The sequence below is a fragment of the Lytechinus variegatus genome, chromosome 3 (assembly GCF_018143015.1).
Source record: "Lytechinus variegatus isolate NC3 chromosome 3, Lvar_3.0, whole genome shotgun sequence".
NCBI lineage: Eukaryota > Metazoa > Echinodermata > Echinoidea > Temnopleuroida > Toxopneustidae > Lytechinus > Lytechinus variegatus.
In genome coordinates, this window is record NC_054742.1 from 27,730,585 (window position 1) to 27,744,124 (window position 13,540).

General features: G+C 33.9%; 1 protein-coding gene and 1 long non-coding RNA gene across 3 annotated transcripts in view; both read left to right on the forward strand.

Annotated features, from left to right (window-relative positions):
* LOC121410677 overlaps positions 1–9,573 on the forward strand; it is a 45,756-nt gene extending 36,183 nt beyond the window's left edge. The window contains exons 3-6 of the long non-coding RNA XR_005969364.1: positions 2,253–2,352; positions 6,851–6,903; positions 7,396–7,467; positions 9,233–9,573. This is a non-coding gene — a long non-coding RNA (uncharacterized LOC121410677). The remainder of the gene's footprint in view (positions 1–2,252; positions 2,353–6,850; positions 6,904–7,395; positions 7,468–9,232) is intronic.
* Positions 9,574–10,690: 1,117 nt separating this feature from the next.
* LOC121410678 overlaps positions 10,691–13,540 on the forward strand; it is a 41,647-nt gene continuing 38,797 nt past the window's right edge. For both annotated transcript variants that reach the window (XM_041602917.1, XM_041602919.1), the window contains exon 1: positions 10,691–10,906. In XM_041602917.1, coding sequence (XP_041458851.1) covers positions 10,810–10,906 — 97 coding nt within the window. In that variant the 5' untranslated portion in view covers positions 10,691–10,809. The remainder of the gene's footprint in view (positions 10,907–13,540) is intronic.

Sequence of the window (13,540 nt, forward strand, 5' to 3'; positions counted from 1 at the left end):
TACCAAAGCTATACACAGGCTTTAAGATGCACTTTAATGCAGTGGAGTTACTGAGAAAGTTGATTCCATGACTTAGCTGCAGCTTGTAAAAGGACCTATCCCCCAATAGAGTATTTCTTAAAGACGTTTGTATCCAAAATAATGGTTCCTACATCTTTATGTTTAATTTTTTAGAGAAAAGTTGTCAAAGCTGTGATTTCTTATCTGAATTAGCAAAAAAAATGTTATGAAGAAATATCTGAATAAATCAGCCAGAGACATGTTACTTACATCATTCTATAGATGATAGACTAATGTGATTAAGAGGATCCATGCTGAGATTTTTAGAGGGACCTAAAAGCGGCTATGTTTTCATTTTTATGTAAAAAATAAATCGTCAAATCTTTATGAAATCTCTGTACAGGGCTAAATGAGGGAGACTTTTAACATACAGTACTTCATAGAGCTGTAAAATAGTTTATTTTTTATTGCAGCAACCTAACAAATTCCAGAATTCTGATCACTATTCCTTCACACTTTTTACCCCTTTTGAATACAATTTTAACATCCAGGTCAATTTCTACTTTAAATGTGTGCTTTGGAATTGTATTCAAAGTGTATATAATGCATAAGTAATTTTATGTGCACTAATTTGTATTTAGCCACAGGCCCAGAAGGAGCCACACTAATGCCTGACCCCATTTTTGTCCATTGGATACAAATATTCTATGGGTAATACGTTGCTAGGCAACTGCATCATACCACGCTGAGAAGCAGGAAATATGAAGTATTTTGAGGGTTTGTCATGCACTTAGGATGTGTGTGTGAGGGAGAGAAAGGTATATATATACATGTATATATATATATATATATATATATAATTAGGGAAATTTATAGTGATCAAAATTTATCTTATACTATGTTTACATGAATCCTATATGAATTAGGATTTGTGAGAAATGTGAAAATGTTTCTACTGGAAAAAAAAGAAATCAGAAAAATAATGTAAATTATACATTGTATTTTCATAATTTTTTTTTACAATTTTTTTTCACTCGTAATTCGTTTCTCTATTGGATCTTATCTCAAATTTTTGCTCCGGCCTTCTGTTTGTTTAAAAATGGCCTATAGGTTTGCTTGAACTAATTTACCTTTGTGTAAATAATGCCAGATAGGTTTAATTAATCTTCCATTTTATTTCTTCTATCTGGCACTTGGTCTAATTACCTTTTACCATAATTTTATTCAAAGTAAAAAAATAATCTCAGTATGTTACACTATGCTGTAGTATTAACCACACTGGATGGAAATAAACATGGACATTTCATTGATTTGTGAATGCACCCTTAGAAAGAGACTTTCCAACACATCCAATATTATGATTTACGTGGCCTAAAAAGATTTAGAACTAGTACATTGTGAAAAATTTGTCAAAGAGAATTGTTTCTATTTTTGGAGAGAGTTTGTCGTAATAATGTAACATAAGTGCAATATTCTCCAAATAAGAAAAATGTCTTGCTCCTAATTCATTCCAAATCAAAAGTTATCTTTATCATTAAACCTCTTTGTTTTTCAGCTTGAAAGATAACTTTGCCATCAAGGTTTGATATTCCTTTAGTTGTTTGCTAAAAATAAAAAATAGATATCTTATAAAATACCTGATGTTTTATTTAACATGTATGCTGAGATGGAATAAAGCCCAAGTCCATTTTTTTTTCGAAGTTATGTTTTAGTTAAGTCACATGTACAAATTCAATTTGATACTCTTACCTCTCTTGGCAATATAACTGTTCAAAAATGGGAAGGGGTAGACTTGATCTTGCATGTTTTATCAGACTCGGGATGTTTTTTTTTTTTAAATTCCAATTAGCTGAATTATATTTGATAATTCTTAATGATAGCAGGCATCTGAATGAAGTTTGCTATTTATCAAACTTTAATCATGGATATGTACATGTAAATTCAGTTCTACTCTGTTGAAACGCTTTACAAGTTTTCATAACCACAAGATCAAATCACCGCTCATACATTACTTCTGAAAAGCTTCATGCAACACCCCCACTCTGTCAACATTGGGAGAACACATTATAATATACCAACAACATGTTAAATGTACATGTAGCTGTGTATTGGCACTTTGACAGCAACATTATTTGATCCTTGGCAAGATTCATCTAATCATCACTTGCTGTCTTCAGTAGATAACCAAAACTCAAAGAGATAAAGATCTACCAGTTGTTCCACTAAGTCCAGATATTTGCGTTTTCTTTCAGCAATGTAACTAAAGATAGACAGCCTGTCACTAGACAATGTCAATCAGTAAGAGGTAATGAGATTAGGAGAGTGTCTAGACCACAAGGGTATACAATCAAGGTAAGTATTGTTTACATTTTCTGCTTCACTGATCATAGGAGTACAACCTTAAAATAACAGAATAGTCTTTCTGAAGACTCATCTCATTTTTCTTTTGGCATATGACAACATTTTTATTCCAATTTGAAGCCCTGGTTTTACTTTTTTTCAAATCCTAAAACCATTAGTTTTCTTCTATGTCCTTCCTCTCTGTATATCTTTGGAAATATAAAGCATTTCATTGCTGTTGTTAAAGAATACAATTGAAAACAAATTTTGAAATGGAGAAAGATCATATTATGTTATGCATTTTTGGCTGTTTTCTTCACATGGTTTTTACACTATAAACATTTAGTATTTTTAGCCTTTGGTATCTTACAGAGAAATCATATGTTTGTACCTTTTTAAGGAATAATTACTTTATAATTTTGAAAAATGCTGACCCATCACTGCTTTTTAATAATAATTGGCATTAATAATCTACGACTGTTCAAAGCACTTCACAATTATTATTACCCGGTCACTGGATTCATAGCATTCCAAGCAGCCTGTTAGGCCCAAACTTGCTAAACCAGTACCCAATTAGCACCTGGGTGAGAGTGGCAAAGTGTGGATTGACGCCTTGCCAAAGGGCGCTAGGCCATGGTGGGATTCGAACACACGACCCTCTGATTAGAACCGCCACACCATGGCACTTTTTACATGTTTTCGTGTAATATCAATATTTAACTTAAATTGCCCTGTCCTGAATACAAATGTCAATAATGTACAAGATCATCTGGTATTTTATTTCCCCCCCCCCACTTTCCGATGGGATAGTTTTCCAAATTATATGAAAATGATACAGATTTGAAACAACTTTAAAACTTGACATTTATATATTTTGTTATATGTTCCAATTATTCTGTCTGATTGTCAGATCATTTGGACAGTGTTATCATGTCTTGGCCTCCATGGTTGATGTAAAGGTTTGATTTAGGTCTCCCACTAGAGGATGTACTGGCTTTGCTAAGGAGGGCACATTTCCCACAGTCAATGCCAGAAAACATGAAATGGGAAAGGAGAGAGAGGGAAATCCACAATGAAATGAAATAATTATACGAATTATGTTTTATGATAAATCAAAAAACATATAGCTAGAGAGTGATTAGAATGTGCTTTTAAGCACCCTTCATAGTTTTATACCCTGAGCATGAGATTGTTGCTTACGACATTGATGAAGAAACACCCATACCGGGGGGGGGGGCACTCGACCAAAAATGTGGTGGGGGTGTGCCGCGGGCGAGACAAAAAACGGGCCTTGGAGCGGGCTTATTGTAAAAAGGAGGGTCCTCGGAACGGGCTTCGGAACGACAAATGTTTGTGAAAACGGGGGTCCTTGGAACGGATCGCCAGCGTGTGAGTGCGTATGCATCCCTATGGAAGGGTCATGCGTGCATGATGCAGCTAGCGCGGCCTCCGCCGGGGGAGCTCTGCGGCTGCTTTTCACCAAAATTCGACTCATTCCATGCGATCGGAGCGGCGTAACAAAAATATGCGAAGCTTTGGAGTGGATTTCCCTCTTCTTTTTTCTCGATAAGAAGAAAATGCTATGCCTTGGAGCGGCTTTCTTTGTTCTTTTTCTCAACAAGGCAAAAATGCTATGCCTTGGAACGGAAATTTGAGTGTGAAAATGGGGGTCCCCTCCACTATAGGCGCCGCTTTTCCGACAGCGGCAGCGGCGTCAACATCAAATCTTAACCTAAGGTTAAGTTTTTGAAATGACATCATAACTTAGAAAGTATATGGACCTAGTTCATAAAACTTGGCCATAAGGTTAATCAAGTATTACTGAACATCCTAATAGAGTTTCATATCACATGACCATGGTCAAAGGTCATTTAGGGTCAATGAACTTAGACCATGTTGGAGGAATCAACATCGATATCTTAACCTGAGGTTAAGTTTTTGAAATGTCATCATAACTTAGAAAATATATAGACCTAGTTCATGAAACTTGGACATCAGGTTAATCAAGTATCACTAAACATCCTGCATGAGTTTTATGTCACATGACCAAGGTCAAAGGTCATTTAGGGTCAATGAACTTTGGCCGAATTGGAGGTATCTGTTGAATTCCCATCATAACTTTGAAAGTTTATGGATCTGATTAATGAAACTTGGACATAATAGTAATCAAGCATCACTGAACATTTTGTGCAAGTTTCAGGTCTCATGATTAAGGTCAAAGGTCATTTAGGGTCAATGAACTTTGGCCGAATTGGGGGTATCTGTTGAATTACCATCATAACTTTGAAAGTTTATTGGTCTAGTTCGTTAAACTTGGACATTAGAGTAATCAAGTATCACTGAACATCCTGTGCGCATTTCAGGTCACATGATTAAGGTCAAAGGTCAATGAACTTTTGCCGCATTGGGTGTATCTGTTGAATTACCATCATAACTTTGAAAGTTTATGGATCTGATTCATGAAACTTGGACATAAGAGTAATCAAGTATCACTGAACATCCTGCGCGAGTTTCATGTCACATGATTAAGGTCAAAGGTCATGTAAGGTCAATGAACTTTGGCCATGTTGGGTTTTTTTGTTGAATAACCATCATATCTCTCTAAGTTTATTGGTCTAGTTCATAAAAAGTGGACATAAGAGTAACTATGCATCACTGAACATCTTGTGCGAGTTAGAGTAGTTTTCAAAGTCAGCATTGCTGCTATATTGAACCGCGTGATGCAGGTGAGATGGCCAGAGGCATTCCACTTTGTTTTTTTCTAAAATGCCCCTGCAGAAAACTTCTGGAGGGGCATGGCGTGTTGGAGATATCAGTCTATCCACCCCATAATTGTGACTTTTGTGTGATTAAATGATTGACAGATTTAATATTTTCTATGTTTCTTCTTTACAATGATAACAAAATCATGAAATTCTATAGATACTAAGAGCAGCAATGACTGTATTAAAAGAGGTGCTTTGGTCCGCACCAAGCTCATTAAATATGCGAACCCTCTCTAGTCATGAATATCACATGGATGAATTAGGCTACTTTTTGAGGACCAGACTACTGACTGATAATCAGGAGGAATAGTTTTAAGTATTTCTCATTTCTTATTGACATGTGTCATAGTTCAATCCATGGTTACATTGTTTCTCAATTCTCTATATGTCATTTTTAAACTCACAAAAATTTACTTTACCAAAGGAAACATCTGATACAATGACTGATAAATCATGACTCATTTGAATGAATATTACATAATGCACTAAATGATTAAAGAGGCAATGAAGACAAACAATATTGTGGCTTTTCTTAATTTGTTAAATTAATCTAGTGGACTGAGAAAATCTCAGCCACATGCAAATCCTTCAATTTCACTATTAGATACATCTCTAGATATCTGGCTTAAAGTGTGAAGATAGATTCCTTTCCTGAAAAAAAATTGAATTTCTAAAAAGTTAAAGGTCATTGAATGCTAACAAATAGTTTTTAATGATATGCATGTTTTTTTTATACATTATAAAGTACACTGCAAACAAATGTTAAGATGAAAATATTGTTTAATTCAATTTGAATTTATTTGCCCACAAAATCCGTAAAAAAAATATGTACTAAGAGATATATTCACAAAGAAGAAAAAAAGTTAGCCACATTGGATTGTATATGAGTAGGACAGCAACAACAATCCTTGTGATTAGCTGACCCTATATCAGAATAATTAGACAGACTTCATAACAATAATAAAAACAAAATAACTAAATTACAATATATAGGGGAGGGGTGGTGTCTATAATTAATGCCTGAATAAAATTTAAACAAACTTGATGAATAAATAAATGTTTTAAATGAATTTCCAATATTATGACTTAAAACTGATCGCTTGATATCTACAGAAAAAAAATTCAGTAGGTGAGGTCCTTGAAATCAAAATGAGTTTTAAAAAGATGGGAGTCTTGGCTTGGTAGATGAAAATCTTTTTTTAAGGACACATAATTCTTATTGCACAAAATATTTGATCTATTGATGTGAATGTGAATGCTACTTGCACATCCTTTATACCTGATAATAAAACATTTATTTCAATTTATACACTTCGGCAAAATGGCAAATTGCATAGAGATGTTAGGAATTAATTGAAGATTATAAAGTTGTCTATAAAAACAGCAATATGAAAGTTTCCCAGGTCAATTACATTTACTATTTTCATTTCATCAATAAAGGCAAGGAATGGGCATAATAATGTGAATGATTAATATATTGCCTTCTTTTGAAGTTTAAATAATCTGTCTCTATCTCTTTGTCTCAAATTTACTATGCAATAATACAATGATTAAAATGCCATGTTATTAGAGTATGATATAATTCATATTTTGACATATTGTCAGCCTTCATATAAACCTTCTAATTAGTCTGCCTTGGGTTGAATTATAAAATTTAAAGTTTTTTGCAGAGAATTAAAGTGAAGGTCATATGGGGTTATCATTTTTAAATATGATATAATTTGTTATTATGTTTGTTGTTATAGTATGCAGGACCCCCTTGGAGAACAGTTTATGTGACCTAAAGTGGCTGCATTCGGTAAATAAATCAATATTATATATTCTAATGATTGCAGACGATATATCACCATTTACCATTTTTATTTTTAATGTCTGAGTGCTTTGGTAAAATTTTATGGGTTTCTTGGTTTAGGTTCACTATGCATTTGGGTCAATCTACAAATCTCATATTCAGCAAAATGATCTTTAAAGTGTAATCATATAGCCTAGATTTTGTATCATGCACCATTTTCTAAATAATGTGTCAACATTCATTCCCATTTTCAGTTTTAAATTTTCCCTAGGTAGGTAAATGTGCATTGCTGCCATCTGTTGATAAGAAGGAGATATGGCAAAAAGATCTTTATTGCTGAGTACAAGAAAGAACCTAAAACTGAAACATAAAATAGATAATCAGGTTGATAATCATGATAACTTAATACTCATACAATCATTGAATTGTAGGTCTGTGAATGCTTTGATTATTCATTAGGTTAAGTTGTTCTTTTTTTTCTTTTTTTTCCACTTCTAGTAAAGGTGGCATTTGGTGCACATGCCCCTTGCCCACTTGATATGCTACTGTAATACAAAAGGCTGGTAAAAGGTTTGTTGCTTTAATAAAGTTATTTACATAATGCTGTGCAGGTCTTCTTGAACTCCTCCCCTCCCCCAGGTAGTTAGTAATTACTTTCTGTTCATGATAAAATAATTGTACCACACTACAAAGACTTTATTAAAGTGTTAAATCATTATGCATTTTACAAATAAATATGTCATTTTTGGTGGGTGTGATTGAACGAAATCAGACCCTCAGTGTATTTGTCTCATAAATTAGGTCATTTATCAATTGTAGGCCAAATATGGTCTGTTTTTAAAGTTTTGGTAATATTGTGGTAAAACTTTGGTTTAAATGTATATTCACAAACAGTGATGTATAAACACTGGTCATTATGTAAATGAGGGAGCTGATGATGTCACAATCATTTCCTTTGTATTTTGTTATATGAAATACATAAACTCATTATTCATTTTTCCTCATTTTAATGTAAACAATGTTTTAATTTTCAAAACAAAAAATGAAAATGAGATATTGTATATAAGAACATGGGGAGTGCAACATCTCTTATACCCCTTTCATATTGCGCTTTTCACCGGCGAACTTCACCGGCGAAGTTCGCCAGCGAAGGGGAAAGTGTCCAGTATGAAAGGTACACAGGAGAACTTCACCGGTGAAGTTCGCCGGCGAACTTCTCCACCTCTAGAGGTGGAGAACTTCGCCGGTGAAACAGCCAGTATGAAAGCAAACCGGAGAACTTCTCCTCTTTAATGACGTCAGAGGTCAATTTTTTTTTCTCTCCCAAAGACCCCTGTACGCTGTACCGAGATTCCGCGCGCGATAAGTTGCAAGCTCAGCTGAATGCTATGGCCAAGAATACCCTCAAAAATATTTTTTTTACTAACAATATTTATTTAAAAGCACTTTTTACATGTATAAAATGCGCTAAAATATAAAAACAAGGTGATATTGTTTGTTTTTCTCGTAATACTTCCAAAATATGTTGTAATTAACTTTTTGATACCTTTTTGTCAAAGGTAAGAAGTAATGTTTACAATTTTCTTTCGTTTTGTTCTGCAATCGCCCGTTGACTTTCGCCGGGGAAGAAATGTCAGTGCGAAAGGGTACATTTTTTTCTTCGCCGGTGAAGTGAGGAATGCGAGGCGGAGAAGTTCGCCGGCGAACTTCGCCGGTGAAAAATGAAAAGGGCAATATGAAAGGGGTATCAATTTGCTTAACCTCTGTTGTGCATAACCCAGTGCTTTGTGAAAATAGGTGAAACTTTGAAAAGTCATAATTTTCTATTTTACATCCTGTTTTACATCCAGCTTTTTTCTCAAAAAATACAGTAATTTTCTTATTTTTCTCTAGTTTCATAGAAATCAACTTGTTTTGGGTGACTTGACCAGTACTTACCTTTTCAAATTCGAATGAGACCAGCATGTTTTTTTTTGTAAATAGTTAAACGTGGTGTAAAGATACTTAAAGGGTTGGTTTAGCCCACCCCAACTTTGATATTGAATGATGCCACTTACTAACGATTTTCCAAGTTTTGAAGATTTTACAAAAGGTGAGCTCTTCATAAAATCTCATTAGATTTTAAAAGAAAATGCAATTACACATGATCAGGGGAGAAGTTATATCGTTTTCACTTTATTTTGAGTTAAAAATTTCATATTTCATATTAAAATATGCAAAAAAGGAACAGTGAGTGTGTGACATTGTTTTTCTGTTGGCATAATGACCAGAATGTTGATATAGGCCTTAATTGTTTTCTAAAACTAAGTGAAACTTTTTTATTTCATTTTTTTAGTAAGTTTTTCTATGCTTATTCAACTAAAAATTGTGTTATGGTGGACTCAGCCTTTTGGATGTGCTGTTGAATTTGCTACAATCATGACAGGAGTTGATCCTATTTTGAAGCCTCTGTACAGGTAAAGTCTGGATTGACCGATTGACCTGTTTGTGTCGTTCCTCAAATTTTGCCTCCAAATTTATAAATCAAAAGGTAATAGGGCCTATATGGATTTTTCATATTATTGGTTGATAGGTAGAACCCTCCTATATAAACACACCAAGGTAGAATTTTGAGACCATATTTATATGATTATGAATATGAAATTTTTATTGTGAAATTTCACTATTGATAAGTAATAATTATAAAACCTTGATATCGTCAAGTAAAATTGATGAAAATTTAAAATGAGCTTGAATGTTTCAAGTTGTTTATAGCAATCCTTGATATATTCAAGGTTGAATTAAGTCTCAATAGTTTTTATGTTGACTATAATGAGAATACAGCAATATGGCTATCTTTGAAAAGTCTTGAAAATATTTTCTAGTATTATTTAATGTTTCAGTGGAATTGAGCTCAGATCATCTGTTTTACACTTTGGCAGACTTCATACTGTTATTTTATCTTTTATTCTACCACAATTTTTTTTAAATTTCTTTAAAAAAACAGTAATGATAATCTGATTGAAAAAAATATATATAAAGAAATGTGTGATTTTTCCCTATTCTGTGTATATGGGCCTTAGACTTCACAACACACAACCTAACAGATTTTTCAAGAAAGAATTTTGTTTAGGTTATACTGCTGAATATAAGATGCTCCTGATTGTAATAGGTCTACTTTTAAAAAACAATTTTTGATTAGGCTGTAGGCCTACTACCTAAAGTTTCAATATTAAGAACTAGCAGTTATTAATTAAGTAATTGTTAAAGTTAATTTTAATAAATTATGTTTTCTTGTAATCAATCAATTTATTATCATAATTAGGCAATACGTATATGTTTGTAAATGTCATCAAGTTGTTTAGTTATAAAGTATTTTGACCATTCTTTCTTGAGGTAGGGTGAAAGAATTGGAACAATTCTTGTTTTCTTACAACTTGCTGAGTAAGAAAAGTTGAAAAGGTTAATTCATGTGCACAGATTTTGTTTGTCCAATATATCATTGGAGCTTACAAATTTCTGCAACAATAAGCATAGAAACTCAACAACTTTATGTGCACAAGCAGTTTTTTTTCTCTGACTGATAAATCAGCTGAGAAAAGAATAAAAAAGTTTGATAAAAACTCCTTGATATAGCAGAAATGTTATCTCAACATATACTGTGTATGCATTGAGGTGTCTGATTTTCTTGGTTGGAGTCTGTAGTAGTAGGAGAGAAACACATGGGCTAGCTGCCTCAACCAGCTGGACTGCTCAACTTCCACTGTGATTGGCTGAATGAGTGACCCTGTGTCATATATCCCATAATAAGGGGATATAAGGCTCTCCTGCCATTCAGTGCAAAGTGAGAACCCTGAGCCAGGAAAAGTTAGTTTGGCAGTAGTCTCCACTTTACTAGTACTGAATTTGGGGTCCCACAAAGATTGTACCACAATGTATAGCTTTGTGGACCTCGCTATCTGCCACAGGCGGAGAATCCTTCTGACGTTATTTGTATTATTTGCTGTACAGTCATTTTCAAATGGACAAGGTAAGTAGGGAATACATTTCCTACTGCTAGTTTTTGAATGTTTTCTTTTTTTAATTTGCTCACCTTGTTTTTTACTTCTCATTCTTTAAAAAAGTGATATGTTTTTGTGTTTACATGTCTTGTACAGTGAAGTGGGACCACTCATGCATGATGGTCTTGCAGGCTTGCTTGTGTTTTAAAACATTGACCGTCTTCTTCTCTCATCTCATAATACCTGAGAAAGAAGCTTCTCCATAAGTTTTTCTATCAAAATTTGTAGGAAGGATGTTTCTTTTACTGAATTATTTGAGCTCTATTACTGGCTCTGTTCTCAGTCATTATTTATCTTTAGACTTTTTAAAATAGTTACGGTGCTGTCCAGCACTGCACCGCTACCCTCAATGATAATAAATATTATTTTATTACTATATTTTTTGTCTTTCCAGTTGAGAAGTTGTTTGTTAGTTTAGTCAGCCTTGGCAAAGCTATCTTTGAATTTGATCAGTTGAATTGAGCCCCCTAAATTGAAAATACTTTGTTTATCAATGGGTATGAGTTTACACAACAAGAACAACTATTTTATTTATATATTGTTTCTTTTAATTGCTTTGGTTCCTTTTAAGTTTTATATGTTTATATTCCAACAATCAACAACATTAGGTTTGGGATAAATCCATTAGTCTCAAATAGTTCCAGACAACAATTTTCAAATGTTTTACCTTGGAATTTGACAGGGGTGAACATATTACGAGTGGATACTGATACCCCAGGATAGCTCTGATATGTTTGTATTCAATGCCAGTGTGTCCCATTTGGCATCCTACTCCTTGCTGCGTCTAGGCTGGGCTGTGACCCTTTCCTAGCGTTGTATATCACGTATTCCATGATAATGGATGAATCAATCTACAATCCAGACGTTGCTGACAGTCATGACATTTTTGGAAAAAAAAATATTACACCCCCTAAACCTGATTGTGCTGGTTGTAATTAAATGTGTCTCTCCATTGTTTAAGGTTTTTCTTGGTGTTTTTAAAGAAACTAACTTAATTTTCGAAAGGAAGTTGCATTATGTTCTCCGACTTCTCTTGTTCCATGCATCTAAAAATTTTAGATGATAAATTCTTCATTTGATGGTCTGCATCATGTGAATCTAGAAGAATTTTATTCTCCATATTTGCAGGGATTATTGTCAAATTACTGTGGATGATGCATCACTTCATCTGTACATAATTATTAAGGCCTATATCCAAATAAAAGGATATTATAAACACAATATCATTATGCTGAGCTTACCAACCAGGCATATTTTGTATGGGGAAATTTTTCTTCTGACAAAGAACAATGAAATTGGTCCAGACAATAATTTGATAAGTTCTGATCCATATCAGCTAGCTTCCTGAAATCGGTATGAAATTGTACATTCACAATTATTCATATTCTTTGAAGTATGACAAGAAAAAAGTGAACACCTGTATAAAAGAGATATTGATTACTAGTACTAATTACCTGCAGGATACAGTAAACTTATCTACTTCCTTTTGGTATAAATTTATCAGTTCAGTGAGTAATATACTTCCTGAGTAGGACCTGTGCTAGAAAAAAATTGATTGGAAAATTTTGTAAAGCTTGATTTCAAACATCACAATGAAAATAAAAATGACATTAGAGTGATAGGGAAGTATAAAATTGTCAAAACATCTTTAACTTAAAGGATAGGCTTATGAGATGATTCTTTTGAAAGGTTGGATTCTTCCCAAAATTAAGTATGTCCATCAAGTCTGTCCTTTAATCACAAATTTACATTCAGCAACATTAGTAGTCTACAGGATAAGATTCAGGAAATGGTCACCTGATAAAATTTGTGCCTGCGTGTGTCTTTTGTCTTTTATCTCGTTATGCCTAGACCAGCAATATTTCCACCTCCACAAAAAAGTAATCCCTTCAGCTTTTCAGCCCTTGGGAGCCACTGGGTCATACATATTGCTGCAGTTGCAGTTTCGTGGAGGAGGGGCGGTCCTATTCTCTCTCATTTCCTGCCTGTATCACTGGCCATGTCTATGCCCTTGGCGCAGCCAGACAATCGGCCTCATAGGGAAATGATATCTGCACATGTGCAGTTTGTGTATTCTCACCATCAACAGTTTTCTATCCTCCCCTTTTTTATGCTAAGGTAGGCTAGTTCATATTGTTGCATCTTTCAACCCAGCACAAACTCAGCATCATCGTGGTGCACCCCAACCGATTTGCTGACTGAGTTATTTCTCAGTGGTGGGATGCAGGGCTGTGGTTGGTCGATTGCTAACCCACTTTTATTGTCAGCCGACTGTATCTGACCTTGCCTTGAATTCTCAACTTAATTTCCGCGAGGAGGCATAATTTTTACTTTCTCACTGAAATATTATTTTAGTGTCCTTTATATTATTGAGTGTTTCAGATATATGGGATGCTATCGTGATTTCATTGACAACTAGATACATTTTTTTTTAAGTTTTTGATTTAGACAAAGAAAAATAATTTGGGCTATTTTTTTTTGCTTATAGTTGCTATTATCATAGACCTACATTGATTTTTTGAAACTTGAATGGAAGCAAATATTTCCTCAATAATCATTCGCACCTGTTATTTTTTGGAATCATAAAAGCTCCCTTGATACAA